The sequence below is a fragment of the Protopterus annectens genome, chromosome 3.part0 (genome assembly GCF_019279795.1).
Source record: "Protopterus annectens isolate FY-2018-M chromosome 3.part0, PAN1.0, whole genome shotgun sequence".
Taxonomy (NCBI): domain Eukaryota; kingdom Metazoa; phylum Chordata; order Ceratodontiformes; family Protopteridae; genus Protopterus; species Protopterus annectens.
This window is the reverse complement of record NC_056731.1, coordinates 1,695,613,597-1,695,636,205: the sequence shown is the minus strand read 5'-3', so window position 1 is coordinate 1,695,636,205 and position 22,609 is coordinate 1,695,613,597. Positions and strand designations below refer to the sequence as shown.

At 42.3% G+C, this 22,609-nt stretch overlaps 1 protein-coding gene across 1 annotated transcript in view; it reads right to left on the bottom strand.

Moving 5' to 3' along the window:
- The window catches only part of EMC2 (ER membrane protein complex subunit 2), a 1,476,345-nt gene that overhangs the window by 989,751 nt on the left and 463,985 nt on the right, over positions 1 to 22,609 (bottom strand). Inside the window, exons 6-7 of the mRNA XM_044065735.1 lie at positions 17,769 to 17,854; positions 17,567 to 17,626 (exon numbers count right to left, since the gene is read on the bottom strand). Of these exons, the coding sequence (XP_043921670.1) occupies positions 17,567 to 17,626; positions 17,769 to 17,854 (146 nt within the window). The remainder of the gene's footprint in view (positions 1 to 17,566; positions 17,627 to 17,768; positions 17,855 to 22,609) is intronic.

Here is a 22,609-nt window from a genome sequence, read left to right as displayed (position 1 = left end):
TGGATAAGTCCAAAATGGGTCTCCAGTCGGTTCCTTTCCTTGGTACCAGAAATAGCCTGGAATAAAAACCTTGACCTTGTTCGTGAGTAGGTACCTCTTGAATAGCTTTCATGTCTATGAGCTTTGAAATTTGTAGTTGTGCCTCTGCCCTTTGATTGTGTGGCAGGTTTGGCATGCCTCTCATTTTTGGAAGAGTGTGAAAATGAAATCTGTAGCCTCTGTTTATAACGTCCAGGATCCATTTGTCTGTTGTGACAATATGCCAATTTCTTGTAAATAATGCCAGCTTTCCTCCCAAGGGGGCTGCCAGCTGAGACTTGCTTGGCATGAAAAGGAGGAAGTCATTGGGTTTGTTTCCTGTATTGTTGTGCACTGTCTTCGCCACCTCTTGGTGCTGGAGTTTGCCATTGCCTGCCTCTATATGATCCTTGTGATTGTCCTCTGCCCCTTGTGCGCCTGTATCGACCTCTTTGGGGCTTGTCCGTGGCTGGAAAAGACCAGTTTTTAGAAGGCCAATTTCTGCTAAAATGGGGTGGTTGAACCTGTAGAAAAGCTTTGACAGATTGCATAGATTTGGCTTTTTCTTCCATTTTCCGTAGTATCTCCTCAGCATTAGTACCAAATAGCACATCCTTTTGTAAAGGAGCATCTAGTAGTTTAGCTTTCACATGATCAGGCAAGATTTGTTCCCTAAGCCAGGCATGTCTACGAATGACTGATCCTGTAACTGCAGCTCTACTTGAGGCCTCTAGGGCATCATAGCCACATTGTAAGGTGTGTTTACCCACTTGTTCTGCACTATGCATCATATCCTGCAACTCCTTCAAATCTGGTTGTTCAGGTTGAGACATTTTATTTCTTAATTGTGATAACAGAAACTGCTGATATTTAAGCATATGGAACTGACAATTTGAAGCCCTCATGGCCAGGGTGGCCGAGGTATATACCCTTTTTTCCCCACCTTTCTAAGGATCTTGACTCTCTTTCGGAAGGTAGTGGATTCTTAGCAGTAGAGGCCTTCATTCCCTTGGGGCCTTGAGAAATTGTTTCAGGGTCAGCATTATGGCTTTTGTAAAGAAATTGGTGAGAGTTAGGAACTCTGTAGTACCTATCAGGCTTGACTGGGGCAGGAGGCAGGGAATCCGGATTAAGGCAAGCCTCCAAATAAACATCATCAAGTATGTCCAAGACAGGAGGTATCGCCAGAGGTCTGTGTTGAGGTAACAAAAGAAATTCTCTAAGTCTTTTCTTGGAATCAGAAAAGTCTTGGCCTTCCCAATGGAAGTGTTCCCTCAAGGTGTGCAAGGTTTCCCCAAAAGAAAAATCCTCTGGAGGAGATGCAGAAGGAATGGACTGCTCTGCATCAGAATCTTCAAAAGGGGAGTAAGAGTGTTCCTCTACATCGGAATGCTCTGAAAAAATGGGGCCCTGATCAGAAGAGGGAGAATTTTCCTCCACTCTGGGTCTCTTATCTGGAGGGGGTTGTGAACCCCTGATAAGAGTAATTAAATCCTCAGCCATTTTTAGCATCTGCTTTTTAGGCATGGGGCCTGGAGATGGGCCCTGTGCAACAGGCCTCTTGGGATGCCTGGCTGATTTGGACTTAGTAAAGGCCTTAATGGAAAAGGAAGATGAGGGTCTAAAGACACCATGGGTGGAAGTGGACCTGTCCACATTAGGAGGCTCAACGCTCACAGTGGCTTCAGTGGTTGTAGTCTGGGTATGGGCCGAGGTACCTGCGGTCTCGGTTACAGAAGACACCGCCAAAGAAGTGTCATCGGTAGTCAGGGACTGCATAGGCGTCTCGCTGAGAACCGGACCACGTGTAGCCGGTTTTGGCGTGGTGTCGGTCCTTGTCCTTGCGTTTTTTGGACAAAACGGTAGTCAGAGTCTCCGACGACATTTTATAATCAAAGGCTTTACCAAAAAAGTGTTGGGCGAACTCCGCCCGACGCTCAATAGTGCGTTTATTGAAAGTAGCGCAAAAGCGACAGCCCGAGACGTCGTGGTCTGGGCCTAAACAAGGTATGCAGAGGGAATGGAAATCCTTATGCGGTATTTGCTTCCCACAAGAAATACAATTGTTAACTTTTTCTGACATCGGTCTGAGGCAAGAAAAGTTTCAACGGGTACTTAGCTTTAAAGAAGACTTCGGTTTCCAATTTTTCGTAAATTCAGGAGCTGGCCGACCGGCACTTGCGAACTGCTTCTGCTTCGAGCACCGCACGGCAAAAAAGACTGGAGAAAATGGCGTCGGCTGTGTCTTATATACCCCTGCCTCACTGACGTCAGGAAAGAAAGCGACAACAACCGACGCCGGACCTAGACTTTGGAATTCGGCCGACCGAGGACCCGCCTGACGGCAGAAAACCCATCTGTGATTACTGCAGCTGTATGCACGATGAACATCTTGCCCTTGACTCTGACACAACCCAGCTCTGAAGCCAACAACTCTGCTAAGATGTCAGGCACAGATGGGAAGGTATGGTTGTGAAAACTTTTGACTCGACTTTCAAGCCCTATGCTTCGACACCAAGACTCATTCAGATTCAAGAAGGCTGGAGATGAGAGAAACCATCAGGGTCAAAGTTGAAACTGCTGTCAGCGATGATGTGGGTGCTCTAGGGCAAACTGATCAGTGGGTTTCAGATCTGATAGTCGGACTGGAATAGGAGAGACCAATGGTGGGGTGGCATGGGCCATACCTGGAGCTACAGAAGAGGTCAGTACCAGAAAGTCCCCAACTGAATGTGTGTTTGAAAAAACTTCTGCATCATCTTGTCGACACTGGTTCCGAAAGACTCCTCGAAGAATGGAAGGACCTAAAGACTGAAGCCACTGACAGTGGCTGAAAACACTGCTTCTCTTGCAGGAATGAGGAATGAAGTCTTGGACTCACCGGCTCCAGTAAGAGATGCAGAGGAAGGGATGGTGACTGGATCTGAGCACCTCAGAGTCTTTGGTGCCAGGCCAGGAGGCTCCAGTGACGTTTTTCTGATCTTCTCTGATTTCTTTTCTTGGTCATTTTCCTCCTCTATGCCTGATTCCTTGGGCACTCATTCCTCTTCTTTCTCTTTCTGGACTTTGGCTTTGTCCATATTCTTAGCCAAAGGAGAAGACACCTCTGGGGCAGGAGTGGTGGAACACCCTGCTTGGCAGGAAAGAAGGCCCTTCAGCATGATCTTATCTCAGCATTCTTGAAGCCCTCTAGCTCCAAAAGAAGCACATGCCTCATGATCTGATTCTAAGTATAAGACAACCAAGCAGTAGATACATAATGAATACCTGTCCTACAGCGGAATCTTATGGCTGCATGCCAAGCATTTCTTAAACCCCATGGTCTTGTCTGATATACTGGTAGAAGGAAACAGCAACAACAGTAAATGAAACAGAAAAAAACACTAGTCACTAACACTGTAAAACAATAAATACCACCAGAGAACTATAAAGTACCACTGCAAACAGTTTTATATATATATATATATATATATATATATATATATATATATATATATATATATACACAGACACACACACACACACACACACACACACACACACACACACACACACACACACACACACACACACACACACACACAGTGGATATAAAACTTGTACAGACCCCTGTTAAAATGCCAGGTTTTGTGATATAAAAAAAATTAGGCCACAATAAGTAATTTCAAAACTTTTCCTACCTTTAATGTGACCTATACAATTCAACTGAAAAACAAACAAATCTCTTAGGAGAATAAATATAAAAAATAAAAAAATGTACAATAAGCTGGTTGCAGAAGTGTGCACACCCTTAAACTAATACTTTGTTGAAGCATCTTTTCATTTAATTCAGTCTTCTCGGGTAGGAGTCTATCAGCATGGCACATCTTGACTTGGCAATATTTATTCACTCTTCCTTGCAAAAGCACTCCAAATCTGTCAGATTGCGAGGGCATCTCTTGTGCACAGCCCTCGTCAGATCACCCCACAGATTTTATATTGGACTTAGGTCTGGGCTCAGGCTGGGCCACTCCAAAACTTTAATTTTCTTCTGGTGAAGTCATTATTTTGTTGATTTGGATGTATGCTTGAGGTCATTGTCATGTTGAAAGGTGAAATTCCTCTTCATCTTCAGATTTCCAGCAGACACCTGAAGGTTTTGGGCCAAAAGTGACTGGTATTTGGAATTGTTCATAATTCCCTCCATCTTGACTAAAGCCTTAGTTCCAGCTGAAGAAAAGCAACCACAAAGTATGATACTGCCATCACCATACTTCACCGTGGGGATGGTGTTCTTTTGGTGATGCGAAGTGTTGTTTTTGTACCTTTTGGAATTGTAGCCAATAAGGTGCAATGAGGATTACTCTGCTTCTCAACCATCGGGCCTTCTTCAAAAATTGGGGAATCGGGGGAAAGGTGGAAAGCAGTCCTGGGGGCCAATCGTTTAGAAGAGCATATCTCGGGAACTTCTCCTGAGGTGGGGCCAAGGCAAAGTAGCTGCTGCATTTGTGGTTTATGGGAGATGCAAATAGGTCGCAGAAAGGCTGACCCCAGTGACGAAATATCTTCATCACTACAATGGAATTTAAAGACCACTTGTAAGGTAGCAGAATGCATCTGTTCAGTCTGTGCACAATCACGTTGGAATTCACAGGAATGTGCATTGCTATCAAAAAGCAGCTCGATGCTATTGCCCACTGCCACACTCTTAGGGCTTCCCAACATAAACCGTAAGATCTGGTTCCACCCTGTTTGTTCATGTACCAGACCACTGCAATGTTGTCTGATTGGATAGCAATTGTCCCCGAAAAGAGGATCAATTGAAATGCCTGCAATGCTAGAATCACATCCGTCAGTTCTAGGAAGTTGATATGCAAATTGGCCACTGAGGGGGACCAGGAGCCTTGAACTGTCTTTCCCTGAAAATGCCCCCCACCCCATCAGGGATGCATCCATGGTCACTACGGCCTTGGGCTGAACGGAGGTGAAAGGGCAACTCCATAATTCCTGTTCTGACTTCATCCACCACATTAGATACTGCTTGCATCTGTTGGTTATACAGATTAGGTAAGACACGGGATGTGTTAACAGATACCACTGTGACGCCAGAAGCCACTGGAGCAATTTCATGTGGAACCATGCCAACGGAACTAGAGTGATTGTTGCTGCCATTGACCCTAAGAGTTCTAAGACTAAGCGAGCCGGGACTTTGTCGTGAGAGAGTATCACCTGAAGCTGTGATCTTAACTTTTGCAGCCTGTAAAGAGGTAGAGCAGCCATACAGGAGTTTATGTTGAATGTCGCTCCAATGAGTTTGTACTGAATGTTGCTCCACTGAACTCTATCTCTTGAGTGGGAGACAGCTTTGACTTTTTCCTGTTTACTGAAATGCCTAGGTAACCTGCAAGTTCTAGGATGGAGTCCAAGGCATAAAGCAGTAGATGCCTGGTGGGGGCAGTGAGGAGCTAGTCATCTAGATATGGAAACACATGGACTCCTTGTAGCCTTAAATGAGCTGCAACCACTGCCATGCATTTGGTGAACACCCTGGGGGCTGTAGTGAAACCAAAGGGCAGTGCGTGAAACTGGTAGTGACTGGCTCCCAGCTAGAAGCTGAGGTATCTTCTGGAGCATTTGTCCATCTTTATGTGGTAATATGCATCCTGAAGATCTATAGAGCACATCCAATAGTCTTTCTCCATAAACAGAAGGATAAACTGTACCATGACCATCTAGAATTTTGCCTGTTGAACAAACTTGTTCAAGACACTGAGGTCTAAAACTGGCCACCAGTCCCCTGTCTTTTTTGGCACTAAAAAGAATCTTGAGTAAAATTCGGATCCTATTTGATTTGGTGGGACTGTACGGATGACTCTCTTTTGAAGCAGCTTTTGAATTTTTTGTGCTGCTGTATCCCTCTGATTGGGTGGAACATCGGGGATTCACCTCTGCGGCCCTGGATAGAGACCGAAGGGGATATGGTAACCTCTAGTAATTATCATCTGCACCCAGGAATCTGATGTTATTGAGTGCCAGGCTAAGTCGTGCAGACAGAATCTTCCTCCCGACTGCTTCCCGATGTAGGCAATCGGGCCACCGCTCAGGAGCGCTAGTAGGGATATCCAGAGAAGGAATGCCTGGAACCCTGCTTACATGGGCACCGTCTGCCACGGGAGGGGTGTCTTCCAGATGAGCTCCCCCCTCTGACATGGGGGGAACTCGCCACGTGCGTTTCAAAAAGGCCCCTGGGACTTCCTGAACCACATCATCCCACTCCTTTGATTCCTGGAGAAAGGTCATTGAGGAGTCGAAAAATGCACGCCCAGAGCAGAAAGGGTCTTTTCATCCTTCCTTCTCACACTGGCTAATGTGTCTCTGACTTTGGGGCCAAAGAAAGTACAATTGTGTACCTACCATAAATGTAGATGTTCGAGTGTATTCACTGTTGCAGTCATTACACTTGGGTTATCCTGCTGGCAGGCAATCCGCAGTCGGCCTGAATTCCAAAGTCTAGGTCCGGCGTCGGTTGCTGTTGCCTCTTCCATGACGTCAGTGCGCCAGGGGTATAAAAGATGCAGCCGACGCCATTTTCTTCAGTTTTTCTTGCCCCAGATGTCAGGTGCCCCCAAATTGGTACGCTGAAAATTATGAAAATAAGTATGCATGCACAAAAATAAACATTTCCTTCCTCTACAAGCAAATACACCACATAGGTTGTATAGGATAGAGAAGTACAGATAAGTCCCAGCAAATAAAAGGGGGATTGTGGGTGGGTAAACCTGGACTGCAACAGTGAATACACCCGAACATCTACATTTATGGTAGGTACACAACTGTACTATGTTCATCGTGTTTCACTGTTGCAGTCATTACACTTGGGTTGAATCCCAAAGCTGAGGTTGGGTGGCTGGGTCTAAATAGGATTAGCAGAGGCTATAAGGCCCTGCAGTACTGCAGTGGCAAAGCCTGCTCTGGATTTAGAGTAGAGAGGTAAGTGGTAGTGCTTGGTAAAAGTGTGCACTGAACTCCAAGTTGCAGCCTCTAAAATGTCTTTGGTTGGTACTCCTCTGAGGAAGGCTGCTGAAGTGGCTGCTGCTCTGGTTGAGTGTGGCCTAATGCCCTTAGTCACTGATCTGCCATGTTGTGAATAGCAGAAACGAATGCAGTGGCCTATCCATTTTGAAATAGTCTGCTTTGAGATAGCCTTTCCTTGTGATCCTGCAGCATATGCTACTAAGAGTTGCTCAGTCTTTCTGAAAGCTTTAGTTCTGTCCAAGTAGAAGCGTAGCTGTCTGTGTATGTCCAAAGAATGCAGGAGTCTCTCACCCTTATTCTGTGGGTTTGGATAAAAGGTAGGCAAATGAATGGTTTGGTTAAGGGCCACACTGGACATTACCTTAGGCATAAATGTCGGGTTCGTCCTCAGAGAAACCCTGTCTGGATGGAAATTTATAAAAGGTTCCACAGCCATGAGTGCCTGTAACTCTGAGACTCGTCTTGCAGAGGTTACTGCTAGGAGCAGAGCTGTTTTCCAAGATAAGAACTTTATTTCAGCTGTATTGGCTGGCTCAAAAGGCGGCAGGGTGAGTTTTTCCAAGACATAATTGAGGTCCCATGCAGGTATTGGTGCTCTCCTTGGAGGTCTTATGTTTTTGGCCCCTCTGAGGTACTGTCTTAGCAATGGATGTGAAAAAATTGGTGGTTCCGTATTGTAATGAGCTGAAATGGCAGAGGCATGGATTTTAATTGATGAAAAGGATAGGCCTTTGTCCAGCATCTCAGTCAGGTATTGTAAAATCTGAGGAATATTTGGTACAAACGTGTCAATTCCTTGTGCCTGGTTCCAAGCACAGAATCTTTTCCATTTTTCTGCATAAGATTTTCTGGTACTGGGCCTCCTGGCCTCCAAAATAACATTCATCACTGCTTTAGAGAGCGGTGTGTTCTGAATGGCTACATTATCCGCCATGCTGCCAGATTTAGGGTTCTGAGTTGGATGTGCAGGATCTGATTGTTTCGTTGGGTCAGTAAATGAGAAATTAGAGGCAATGTCCAGGCTGGGCCTTGAGACAAGCTCTTTAGGACTGGGTACCAGTGCTGGCGTGGCCAGTCTGGAGTAATCAGAATAATTTCTGGCTTCTCTTGTCTGACCTTCAAGAGTACCTTAGGGAGGAGTGGCAGAGGAGGAAAGGCATATACTTTTAGGGTTTTCCAGCTGAATGATAGAGCATCCACTTTCCATGCTTGCTTGTGATAAGTCCTTGTGCAAAATCTCTGTAGTTGGCAGTTGTGAGGGGAGGCAAATAGATCTATGTCTGGGCATCCCCATTTCTTTATTATCATGCTGAAGACTTGTGGATCCAGTTTCCACTCATGGGGATCCGTGAGGTTTCTGCTTAGTTCGTCTGCCAGAGTATTTTTCTTTCCTGGCAGGAACTGTGCTTACAGGTGTACTTGATAAGTCAATGATGTGTCCCACAAAGTCATGGCTTGTCTGCAGAGGGGGTAGGAATGAGTGCCTCCCTGTTTGTTTATGTACCACATGACTGTAGTATTGTCCATCCTTATCAGTAGTTGTCCTGGATGGAGTAGATCCTTGAAAGCTGTCAGGGCATTCTGAACAGCTAGCATCTCTTTTTGATTGATATGAAGATGCCTTTGGCTTGTGGACCATATGCCCTGAATACATTTTCCTGCCATGTGGGCCCCCCAGGCATAATCTGAAGCATCTGTTGTTATTGACTGCCTGGCTGTGGGTAGGGTCAATGGCTGTCCCTTGTTGTGGTGACAGGCCTGTGTCCACCATCGAAACTCCTATTGCAGGCAAGGAATGAGGGTAATTAATGTTTCCAGGCTGTGACAATGTTGAATCCAAACACTTTTTAGATACCATTGTAGTTTCCTCATATGCAGTCTGGCATATGGAATTAGCAGAATGCAGGATGCCATGAAGCCCAAAGCCTGCAGAATTTTTCTTGCAGATAACTGGGTCTTTGTTGCCAACATTTTGAAGTAAGAAGTCAGATGCCTTTGTTTGTCTGGCTTGAGATAAGCCATCTGGGCAGTTGTATTTAAGCTTGCACCCAGGAATATTATCTCTTGAGAGGGTACTAGTTTTGATTTCTTTTTGTTTACTGTGTACCCTAGGCAAATTAGTAATCTTTTTACAAACGCCAGATGCTTTAGTAGAATGTCCTTGTTCTCTGCTTGAATAAGGCAATCATCCATGTAAGGATATATTTGAATTCCTCTTTGTCTGCAAAATGCAATTACTGGTGCCAGGCATTTTGTGAAGACCCTGGGCGCAGTAGATAAGCCAAAGGGCAGCGCAGAGAATTGGTAGTGCATTGAGCCAGCTATGAATCTGAGGTATCTTCTGCAAGATTGTCTGATTGGAATATGCAGGAATGCCTCTTTTAGGTTCAAAGTTACAAGCCAAGCCTTCTTGCCCAGCATGGGCAGAAGTAGCTGCAGAGTCAACATTTTGAATTTTGGAACTTCCAGAAATGCATTTAGAATAGACAGGTCCAGTATTGGCCTCCAGGCTTTGTCTTTTTTGGGTACCAAGAAAAGTCTTGAGTAAAATCCTTGTCCCTGCTCTTGCTGTGGTACTTGCTGAATTGCCCTCATGTGCATGAGGGATGAAACTTGTTTTTGTGCCTCTGCCCGTTGACTGTGTGGCAGGCCTGGCATACCTTTTGCCCTTGGCAGGGTGTGAAAGTGGAACCTGTAGCCCTGGGACACTATATTCAAGACCCATTTGTCCTGGTTGATCATGTGCCAATTTTGAGAAAAAAGTGCTAGTTTTCCCCCCAAGGGGGCTGCCAAAAGATAAGTGCTTGGCGCTGGCAGAGGAAAGTCATTGGGACTGTTTCCTGTATGGCTGTGATTTGTCTTCTCCGCTTTTGGAGGTAGAAGCGCCCCACTGTTTAGGCCTGTATGAGCCCTGGGGCTGGGATCTGCCTCTGGGGTGTCTGTATCTGCCTCTTTGTGGCCTGTCTGACACTGGAAAGGACCAATTCTTTGTAGGCCAGTTCTTGCTAAATCTGGGTGGCTGTACCTGTAAGAAATCCTTTACTGTTTGCACAGATTTTGCTTTGTCCTCCATTTTCTTCAACACCTCCTCTGCTTTAACACCAAATAAGGTATCATGCTGTAATGGAGCATCTAATAATTTTGCTTTAACATGATCAGGCAGATTCTGTTCCTTTAACCAAGCATGCCTCCTAATGACAGAATCCGTAACTGCAGCCCTGCAAGAGGCCTCCAGAGAATCAAAACCACATTGCAATGTATGCTTTCCCACTTGTTCAGTTGCATGCAATAAATCCTGCATTTCCTTATTTTCTGCACAATCAGAATTTGACAACATTTTCTGTTTTAGCAGTGACATTAAGTATTGCTGATATTTAGGCATATGAAATTGACAATTTAAAGCCCTCACTGCCAAAGTAGCAGAAGTGTAAACCTTTTTTCACCATCTGTCTAGTGCCCTTGATTCTCTATCAGAGGGGATAGGGTTTTTGCAATAGAAGCCTTGACCCCTTTGGGACCCTGAGAAATAGTTTCTGGGTCAGCAGAAGGGTTTTTAAAAAGACATTTATGTGAATCTGGAACCCTGTAGCATCTGTCTGGTTTAACAGGGGCAGGAGGTAAATAGTCAGGAGAAAGGCCAGACTCTGAAAATACATCATCTACAATGTCTAACACAGGAGAAATAGTCAAAGGCATGTGCTGAGGGAGTAAAAGAAAATCTCTAAGCTTTTTCTTAGATTCTGAGTAGTCTTGGCTCTCCCAGTGGAAGTGCTCCCTCATGGTATAGCAGGGTTTCCCCAAAAGAATAATCCTCAGGCGGTGAGGCTGAAGGGATAGATTCTTCAGCATCAGAATCCTCGTAAGGAGGAAGAGAGTATTCCTGTTCAGAAGAGGAGTCAGAGGAAATGGAAACCTGATCTGAAGATTCATATTCTGTCTCTTGCCTAGGCCTCTTGTCAGGAGGGGGATGGGAACCCCTGATCAAGATAATTAGGTCTTCGGCCATTTTGAGCATCTGTTTTTTAGACATGGTAGTCTGTCTAGGAGAATGCTGTACTTGTGTCTTTGTCTTTAGAATTGCTTTAGTCTTTGCTTTGGAAGCTGAAGTAGGCTTTACATATAACTGTGTAGGTCTGAAAACACCCTCAGAAGCCGATGCCTGCTCAGCGGCTCAGGACTCATCTGAGGGAATAGTTTCCGAGTGTCCAATACCTTGAGTATCCAGAGGCCTAGCTGGCTCCATGTGGGAGTCGTCAGCGGCCTGTGGCTCTGAGGTAGCGGGCGCCAGGGGCTGCGAAAGCACCTCACTGAGAACCGGCGACTGGCTTAGCGGAAGCCTCGTCGTCTGTTTTGGACCTCGGATGGCTGTCCTTTTCTTTTTCCTTGCGCTTTTTATAAACTCCGGTCGTCGGCTGTTCTGACGGCATTATATAATTGAATCTTCGGCCAAAGTAATGAAAGGCAAAATCGTACCGACGCTTAACAGTGCGTTGGTTACATCTAGCACAAAACAGACAGCTAGCAACGTTGTGAACAGGGCCTAGGCAAGGAATACAGTAAGAATGGAAATCCTTGTGAGGTATTTACTTCCCACAAGAAATACAATTGTTAACTTTTTCTGACATCGGACTGGAGCAAGAAAAAAGTTTCCCCAACGGGGTACTTAGGTTTAATGAAGACTTCGGATCTGAAATTCATTTTTGAAAATCTCGGGAGTCGGCCGACTGGCACTTGCGAACTGCTTTTGCTTCGGGCACCGCTCGGCAAGAAAGACTGAAGAAAATGGTGTTGGCTGCACCCTTTATACCCCTGGCGCACTGACGTCAGGGAAGAGGCGACAGCAACCGACGCCGGACCTAGACTTTGGAATTCAGGCCGACTGCGGGTAGCCTGCCAGCAGGATAACTCAAGTGTAATGACTGCAACAGTGAAACACGATGAACATCGAGGTAGCATCAACAGGAGTGTTGACAAAGGAAGACTTAACGGGATCCGCAAAATCACACAAGCGTATCCAGGTGTGACGCTTAATGGCAATACCTGTACCTGCTGCCCTGGCCGTCCCTTCAGCTGTGTGAGCAATAAGCCGCATAGATAAATTGGATATCGATTCTAGAGTTGCAAGCTGGGAGGTAACTTTATCCCGTACCTCGTCAGACACTGCTGCCAAGGTGCCTGAGAGCTCCATGATCAGGTCCCTCTGAAGACGGGTAAAATGTGCCAAGAAATTCAACAACTGTATGGCAAAGGTCATTGAAGCATAGACCAGCTTCCCAAATTTGTCCATCGTCCGAGACTCCCTGTTTGGAGAATGGACAGTTGGAATCTCCTCTGTGAGTTCCTTCTTTGTGGCAGCCACAGCCACCACAGCATCTACCGCTAAGCCTTTAGACCAGTGGGGCTGGTCCTCTGGTGCAGTAATAGTTTTGGCCAGTCTCTAGGGAATTGGCTCTATAGTGTCAGGGGTCTTCCAAGCACACTGCACGATGAGCTTGACCACAACATCGGCAGGTGTGGTCACCCAAGAAGTAGAAGGCTGGGCACCGAAAGCCTGCAAGAAAACAGATTCCTTGGAGGAAAGGTTGGTGGACTTCCAATGGTCCTTCTGTTTCAAGATTTCCAAGATGTTTCCATCTTCAGGGGGGACTGTGGGGACCCTTCCCCTTCATTGTAGTCTGTATCCTCAGCGAGAGATTCTTCTGAAGAATCTAAGTGCTTCCTCTTACACACTCTCTTATGGGGTGGCTCCTCAGGGGGAAGGTCTACGGAGGACTCCGTAGAGAGGGAAACCTGCTGCAGGGTGTATTGCTGCTCACGTGCCTGCTGTCCCGATGTAGGAGGTTGTGACAGCTGCGAGCCAGAGGATAAGTAGATGTGATACTCTGATGGAGATGGTACTAACTAACTGCAAGCCTGCTGAGGCAAGAGCTCTTTCCATAATCTGGAAGGCAGGCCTGCCTGAAGAGGGATAGGAGCCCAGAACCGAGAAAGACAACCTCAGAACAGGGGTCACACCCCACTCCAATGAGGCCACCCCCAGAGCAGGAACCTCGTGAGAACCTGGAATTGTCAAAGCACCCAGAACCATAGACAGCACCGTGGAAAAAATCGGCACTGGACTAGGGATCATGCAGCCAACAGCCAAGTCACAGTCCCGAGGGTGGGTTGGCTCCGAATGAACCGAGGACCACAGACTCGTTTCCGGAGCAGAGGTGAGATCCACCATCAGTGCCAAAGTAGATGGTACCGGGAGACGGCATCAAAATTGAGGGCTCCAAGACCTGTGGAGACACTGAAGGAGGAAGATAGGATGGAGTCTGTGGAGAGTAGACCTCAGCTCTGGGATGGAAGGGAGGCCCTAGAAGGGGCTGAAAGACCTCTGGCTGCCAAGAGCTGGTCCACTAACCTGATTACATCAAACTCCCAAAGGCTCCTGGTGGAACGAATAGACATCCTGAGGGAGATTGTGGAAGTTCTGTAAAAAGGCTTAACTGCTGACCATAAACGGGGTCACTAGATGGGGAAGTACCTAGTCTTGGGCAGGGTTTCGACCTTCGGCATCGTGGACGGCTGACCAATTGTTTGTGATGCGGGGGAGGTAACCAGTGCGGGTGAAACTATTGTTGGTGCTGAGAGGGTCAGAGGTACCAAAGGAAGGGGTCGGTACAGTGGAAAGTTTTGTCGGTGTCAGTAAAGTCGGCTGCGGCACCATCGATGGAGGTGTAGTCTTCGGTGCAGAAACAGTTGCTGAAGTTAATTTTGGATGTTTAGGCTTCAGTTCCACAGCAGAAATCTGGCTTTTGGCTGATTTAGGGTCATGAGCTTCAGGAGACGTTGAAATGGTGTGGATCCTTTTCTTTGCTTCTTTCTTTGGAAACTTTGACGTCTCCGCCTCAAAGCCTCTGAAAAAAGGGCATTTTAACAGCCCCTTGAGGATAAATTTGTTTTGGTGCTCTGCAAGGATTCAGGCACTAAACCCCTTACAGAGCTCACAAGGTGGTTGGACCTCGAAATGTGGTACCCCCAAACAATATATGCAGCAAAGATGCCCATCCGAGTTAGGCATCTTCCTGCCACAACCTTCACACTGCTTAAAGCCAGTGGTACCTTTCTGCTTCTCTGCCATGATAAAATAAGGTTATACCAAAGGTAAAAGGGAAGGGAGGGGGCCTACACCAACGATGGCAAAGAATAAAATACCAAACGTTAATAATTCGGGAAAAATAGCACTCGCACACACAAAAATAGCAATTAATCTATAACAATGTTAACAATATTTTTATAGGTTATAGAAAGCTATAAGGAAGAAATATATATAAAAAAATAAGCACTTAGCTTGACAGCATGGTTGACGCGTCCTAAAACTCTACGCAGCAAATGAGATCTGAGGGAAGGGAAGAGAGATGCTATAGGTAGTCTTAGCTTGAGAGTTTCTGGCTGATGCAAGCTTGTTACAATGGCCGAGTTGGTTCCGAGGACAGAACCGAAACTCAACAGGCAAGAATGAATAAATGAAGATTAACATCATCAGACTGAAGCATTTGTTCAGACAACTAGGTATGCATCACTTTATAAAAACACTTTCAGAAAAGAGAAAAAAAAAAGAAAGGAGGGAGATGGGATAATGCATAACTACACTCTGTTTGCTACCACATTCTAATATGAATGTTGTTTCTACTCTCTTTTAGAGTAACAGGAAGTTAGGCAGACAAAGGAAAATATTAACAACTCCTTTAAGAAGCAGTGTTATTCAGGCAGCAGCAAACTTATGTAGAGTGAGAAGACATCTATTTTAATACAAGTTACTCAATCTTAAAAAAATACAGTTTTTAATCCCCCCTTTGCCCCATCACCTACTGACAATTAGTGTCATCCCTATTCAATTTGCCCACTTGGTCCCCATCACCAGGGAGAAGAATGGCCACAAGAATCCACCACTTAGACAGACAGTCGTCATGGTTGGCTCCACCTTCTTTTTTTTATTCCAGACTAACCCTTGCATGATCCTGGCAAAGCTTTAGGAAGGGATGTGCAATGGATTAATGGTGGAGGCAGTTTCCTCACTTCCACAAGAGATATACCCTCTGAATAGCACTGTCCCTCCCTGGGAGTTTGTTATATCAGAGGCTTACAGGATTTTGATATGCCACAATGCCAGGATCAGGTACTGCATGCCAAGCCTCTGTCTATAATTTTTTTTCATAATGGTTCTGATCTTGCCTTGTCCACCTTTACACCATTACTGGTCCCCATACTGGAGTTGCAGTGAGAAAAAAAGAGGTAGGCTGGTGCCCTAGACCAGCTTACAATTAAGGAACTTAACCGAAAATCAGATACTCCGGCATACCTTCCCTGCCAGTAATACTACAACTGACAGTAATGCTAGCATCTACTGAGTCTCAAGAAGGAATAAAACTGGAAAACATGATTAGTAACAGTGAAATGAATACCTAAGAAGTATTTTAAATTAGAAATGAGGTGGAATGGACAACAGTGGTTCAGGCAGTACAGACGAACATGACAAGGGGCACTGTCATAGCAAATATAACATCATAGTTTTGTCTCTTATCCATGAGGAGAGGTAAGAAAATGAATTCCTCAACAACAAGGAACCAATACAGACCTGATGAGACTGGATTACTTTATTAACAGTAAAAGGGCAATTTACAATGGCAAATGATTTTCACACAAACAAGGTCCAGTAAAAGAAGTCTAAATATACAACAGTAATAAGTTTAAAAGAACTATAGAGAACTGACAAAGCTGTACAGTGACACATAGCCTGCTATATAAGACATGTAAATTCTATTACAATGAACTTGTCTTTGTTAACTGAAAATAACCAGATCTTTTAAAAAAATGATGCAAGTTTCTGAAAAAGTAGATGCAAAGTTCTGATGTCATGTTTATTTTCTATTTATAGTTCTCATTAATAGTATTCTGTCTTGCAGTACAAAATGAGCAATGTTTATTCTGGCATGCTTAACTGTCACCACCTCCTCTTGGGAATCTTGTCTCTTGCTGTACTCTCTCTGGAAAGGGTGGAAGCTAGCTGATATAATGTGGGCTGGACAGCAAAAATTCTAACAAAGAGAGACGCGCCTGTAGATAGTGAATGGAATTAACACTTGATATTAGAAACTTTTCAATAAAGCTTTGAGTTAATCCTCTCACACTGGGATTTCTTCCTGTCACAACAGCAATAAAAACATCTAACAAAACCAGCAAATATCCAATAAGCAAGTTCTTACTACAGTCAACATTCTTGCTGGTGCTGCTTTTATGCCTTGGTTACAGCTTAAGTGTCTTGCTCCAGGTCTAAATTCCTCATTCTTAACACAGAACAATAAAAGAGACTGAAAACAGGTAGCACAATTAAACTGTTTTTAATAGAACACAATCTCAGAAACAGTTGCTTTAGCAACTCAGTCTATCAGTATGAATATGGAAAGTCCTTTACTACAGCACAAATCTGAGGAGTTTACAGTCAAATCTTATTAATTCCTAACGCTCTAAAACAAACGAGGGCCATGTCCAGTTCTGCCCTGGGTTATCCTGGCCTTACACAGTCCACAGAAGGTCTCAGAGGACTTAAAAGGATTAGGCTATCTCATTACCAGGACTCTATGACAAACAACCTGTTTGACAAGATAAAACTGTCTCACACACATTCTCATACCAAATGTCTGTTTCCATTCTAATATCTGTTTGGGACTTATTTGTACCTCTTTCTTAACAATGATCACACAAATTAAACATTGCAAATCTGGTATACAGATGCACAATTCAATAACTACATATGTAAGATGACAGCAAACGTACTCCCTCATCATTCACAATGGCCTTTATAAATTGTGCAGTATAATATCCCTCTCGCACTGTAAAGAAGGCATAACTTTTTATTATTATAATTAAAATAACAACAATAGCAGCTAACTGCACACTTGCAATAGTATTAGTATCTCAGTGTTTGCACAATACCATACTTGTATTCAATACCTCACGATTTCAGCAATAACATTTACCATACGTACATTTAATCTGTACCTACAGCAATTTGCTCTCTTACTCATATGGTGAGTACAGAAGCAACATATGACAACAGGTAGCTAAATGAAATCATAATTTTGCTATACCAAGACAAAAAACTCTTAAGAAAATGAAAAGACAGGACTGTATCGTACATCACAGAAGGGGTTGCCGTTTTTGTGTGTGCATGCGTGGCGATATTTGTGCATGTGGTGTGTGTGTGCAAAAGAGAGACTGTATATGGTAAAAAGGATGCACCATTTTTCTCTTAGACAGGTACTGTTCCTTTAAGGGGATATTTTAAGTAATAGACAAGAAATTAAGCCTGTTGTTTTATAACACTGTACCAGAAATATGTGCAACGCTGAGCATCTATGTTAAATCATTAGTATAGTACTGTAAACTATATCTGCAGACATTTAAGTAAAGATGAATTATTGGGCCAGCCAGCATTACCACCAACGTACTTTAAATAACTTTCTATGGAAAGAAAAAGGCAACTTACTCATGTTCATTAATGTACAGATCTGCTAGTTCATGCCAAGCTTCTTGGTCCCCAACAAACCTGTAAATGATGAGAGGAAGGGGAAGAAAAAAATCTGCAAATGAACAGCATGAGAACAAGGAGCAAGCAGAATGCAAATTCCATTTTAATTAAAAACGGTTTATCCGAAAAGAGTAATTCAATCCTCTTGTAAAACACTCACTGTTCTAGATACTCATTCAGTTCTCGGATGGCCTCCGCAGTGTGCCCCTGAGCTTTCCGAATAGCAATCTTACGCTTCCTTGCTGCCTGCAGGTTGATATTAATAGAGGATTAGGGTCTCATAATTCCTTGAGTGTTTGTAAAGAAGGTAATCTGACTGTGCAAATTATTATCTCAATGCCATTAGAATTCCACTGCAGAGCAACTGCATGGTTAAGGCTTATAAACATACCATAGGACATCCTGCTGAGAGTTTTGGAAAACTCTCTTTACAATCACATTACGTATGCTTTGCTTTTGGTACAAACAGTACATGCTTCATTTCATTCACATAAATGATGGTCCTGATTCAGATAATTACAAACCAGCAGGGAACCTTAATCTTTATCCAGACTGAATTTTTTCTGTTATCCATACAATCTATACCTCTAGGACAGGCTGTCATTAAAGATCATAAACTCCAAAGCAGCAACTTCTTTGGCAGGTTACAGACCTCAACCAGTAGTCTGGACTTCTGCTTTCTTATACTTTATGAAATTTTGTCCTTCAATAAACCTACTGACTAAGTGCCAAGAATAATACAATTTTTATGGCACAAGCTACCTTAAAAAGGATTTTAAAAGTTAACAGTTGCAAAGTCATTTTTATAGCATGACAGTAACCTGCTGTCTTATAAACAACTCAAATTTGTATAGTAGTGTTGCAAGCAATGCAACAACAAACAAAGATCAACTCATTTCAAAATGCTACTAGTCAAAGACAACTGACCAAACAAAGTGTTAGCTTTCAAAAAAAACGTGATAATTCAGTATATTTCACAGTTTATGAACAAATTTCTGAAGCCCCCCCCCCCCCTCCAGTTCCATAAGGAGGCTAACAGATTACATGTTGGGCACAGAATGACCAAAATAAATAAAGGGAAAACTTTTACTAAAGCTTTGAGTTAATCCTCACACAATGAGAGAAAAGGCTAAATGCAACCAGAAAGACAGGAGAGAGACAGATATAAGAAAAATACTTAAGCACCTCAATGTAATGAAACAGTAAATACATGATTGCAGTATCTTGCAGAAGAAGAGGTATTCAAAAACAAAGTGTAAAGAGAGAAGATTTTTGTACAGTCAGGTGTACATGTATGGAACAGTCTTCTGGAGGAGAATGTAGAATCAAAAGCTGCATCTCTAGTTTGTCTGAGTTTTCCTGGCAGTTTTTACTAATTTCAGGAATTTGTGGAATATGTAAGAAGCAACTCTAGCAGAATGTTGGATAAAACAAGACAGTAGTTAACTAGGAACTGCAGCTTATCCACAGGATAAGGAAACTGGTGAAGCTAAGTAAGGGAATTGTTCTGTTACATACTGACAATATCTGTGCTTTTGCACAATTCCCATGGCATATGCTCTCCAAACAAATGGGATTAAAACCTTGAAACAGTTGTACAGGGTCCAGTTGCACTTAGCTGCACTCATACTAAGAAATTCACAAACATTTCTTTCAGTCTTATTTACTCTTTTTAGGTAGCTTACTTACTATTTTTTCTTTACTTTCTATCCCAGCAACAAAGTTAGACAAATTTATCACAGATGGAAGAATTATCAAGCCAAAATAAGCAAAAAGCAAAAATAAATCTTATGGTCCCTTTAAATCCCTTCTTCCTCACCTGCTAGTATGGTCATTGGAACAAGTAAAGAGATTTAAAATCAATACAGTGAAATAAATGCAGTGCAAATTTTACTTAGACACTCCCCAGCATACTTTTTAAATAGTTTTCCTCACTATATGCTGCACATACTACATTTAAACTTCTTCCTCAATACAATTCCGTTTTACTATAAATCTTCTTTTTTTATTAGTTTAAAATGGTACTTGTGTAGACAGCTGTTTCTTATGCTCAGATCCAGCCTACACCCTGCTTAGTTCTTCTTGCACATTTTTTTTTACAAAGTTATGAATTTCATTACTCTTTTAATGAATTTTGTGGACGGTTCAAACTCGTATGACATCTGGTTTCAAACTCTCTCTATCTGCTGTACTTTCCCATTTTTCTTACTTCTGCCCTGCTCCCCAACCTTAGTCATTCCCACTCAGAGAAACAATTTATTTTTGACTTCTTAACTACTTTCCCCCTATAATTTAAATATATATTTTTGGTTTCCAAACAATATCTTAACACACAAAAATAAACTGAACAAATTACACATTAAAGTTTATTCAATGTGCCACACAGACTGCTCACTGTAATCTGCCAGCCTTCACTGCTGTCAGCACTGCCCTGGTGGCACTGCTAATGGAAAGGTGGTCTTTTTGCTCCTTTTTAGGTTTAAGATATGAATATCAGCAGTCCTTGTAAATTCATAACGAATCCTCTCTCAGTATGGTTTCATACCATGCTGTGACTAAACCTAGTAGTTGTAGCGTATCTCTCATCTGTCCCTGATTTAGCTTCACGTTTCTGGCCAGTCTCTCACAAAATGTTTCATTTTTCTGGTAAATTCTTGAGAATTATATTTAGTCAATAATGTCAGACAGTGTTTCACACTTACTCTTCAAAAAATGAATATTAATGTAAAACTCAATGTTCTATTAGTTCTATAAGTGAATTAGAGTAATATCTAAAAATTGCCCCCGATTTTGGGCATTTGCACCTCATTATTTTTAGCTGTGTGCCTGATTTTCAAGAAGAGAGTTTGCTATGCATGTCTCACATTTGTGTACAACTTGTATTACTTGTGTATGATCTAATTTGCTACTCTTGCTTAACACAATAACTTTATCTCTGTATACATGTATGTATATATTTATTTACGTATTCATTCATTCACTCCATTTGTTGAACGCTAGATGGACTATAGTACACTCCCTATACATGTGTGTAAACAGGTAGTGTCAAGTTAGGCATCCCTTTTATCATTTAGCAGCATTAATAAAACTTTATGAAAAAGCAATAAATACAGTTGTGTAAAAAACAATCCTTTTGTAGCAACAATTACAAATGAGGAAACAGTAATCAAGCTTGCTGACAGCATTCAGAAATGATACAGTTAAGAAAAAAAGTGAAACATTACAGAATATTTGTAAAATAAGCAATGCATAAATTAACAATTATCTCTTTATATTTACTGTAACAAGGCTGTGAATGATGATGAGTCCTAAGCGGTACATAAATGCAATAAAAGAATAACCCGTCTTGCTATCTTGACAGGACTAAGTAGTCTTTCAAAGGAAAACTGTTTACAGTAAAAACACCAACTACCAAAATATGCAGCCCATGAAAAACAAATACATTTCTTAATACACACACACACATATATATATATATATATATACATATATATATATACATATATATATATATATATATATATATATATATATGTATACACCTTTACACAGATATAGACAAATACAAATAGATAAATATATATAAATACACACACATGTAAAATGGGAAAAGATGAACTTTCTCTTCAAGCAATGCCTAGTACAAAGAATGCACAAGGCTGCTTGCATTTCAGGATGGCATCTACGGTTTCAAGCCTTAAACATGGTATACAAAAATCCTAAATGTTTACATCTGCTTGAAGAAACGTAAAACAAATTATCACTATAGACCAAGAAAATATAAAGTTTAAAGAACACATTTTAATGACTATAGTTAAATTAATGGTCATCTGAGGGGAAAGCACTTAAGTTCTGAAACCTAAATATCAGCTGTCCCTTAAAAATTACTTCCTGTTTCTTTCAAAAGAAATTCAACACACTCCCAGTTTGTACAAGATCCTGCATCTTAACTTCTTCCATATGTTCCCACCATAAGAACATTTTATTAAAATATATTTTCTGGAAAATAAAATTATATTTGCAGGTGGCTGACAGTATGTGAGCCTAAAGGGATATTAGACCTCATAGAAGAGAGTATTTCTAAAGAATGGAAATTGGCTTTTATTTAATTAAGTTACTAACTGTTTTACATAAGCAAGACTTGATTCACAAAGCAAAAATCCTTTGAAAGCTACATTTTAGTAATACCATAAAATTAAGTAATGCTTTAGCAACCTACTGCACCTGACTGGGCACATTTTCATCTGTGCAGAACTTCATGCTGTGAAGTGTCACAATGACAACAAGCATAACATACTTACCTCCTGCCATGAAGAATAAGGAAGTCTTCCTGACTTAATAAAAAGCATACATGTTGAACTACTGTGTGAACATCTAGTCATGCACAAATGTGGTTAACTCCAGGATCAAATATCCCACCTGTTCTTACTGCTCACAGTCTAGCCTTTATATCAATGCAGTACCAGCTGCGTGGACTCACATCAGCACCAGTGATACTGTAGACCTGTCAAGGCTTAACTTATTTATCTACCATTCAGATCCTTGAAAAGCTCTGCTACCACTGTTACTATGTTAAGAAAACAGGTTGCTTTAAAGACGCAGTCTGAACAGCTCACATTCCTTCAGGTGTATCAGCAAGTCACCTGTAATGCTAAGAATAGAGGAATGCAGAAGGTGAAACAGAGTCACACAGGTTTAAGCTTTGGAAAAGGCAGTTCTATATAGCTGTAGATATGCTGTACTGTATATCACTGTTTAAACTGCAGACTTATTTCTTTAATTATCTGCTTAAAACTATTCCGAAGGACCGCAAATTAACAGCCAGAACCTAACTGCAATATAGTGGTGATGGCTACAGGGCAAACACACTAAATGATTTCTGCATTTTCAGAATTATAACCAGATGTTAAAATAACGCAGTCAAAACACCAGCATAACCAAAAGTGCTTTAAACCTTCCTGTTTTTACTGTTATTTAACTTCTGATCTGAGTACTGCTAAG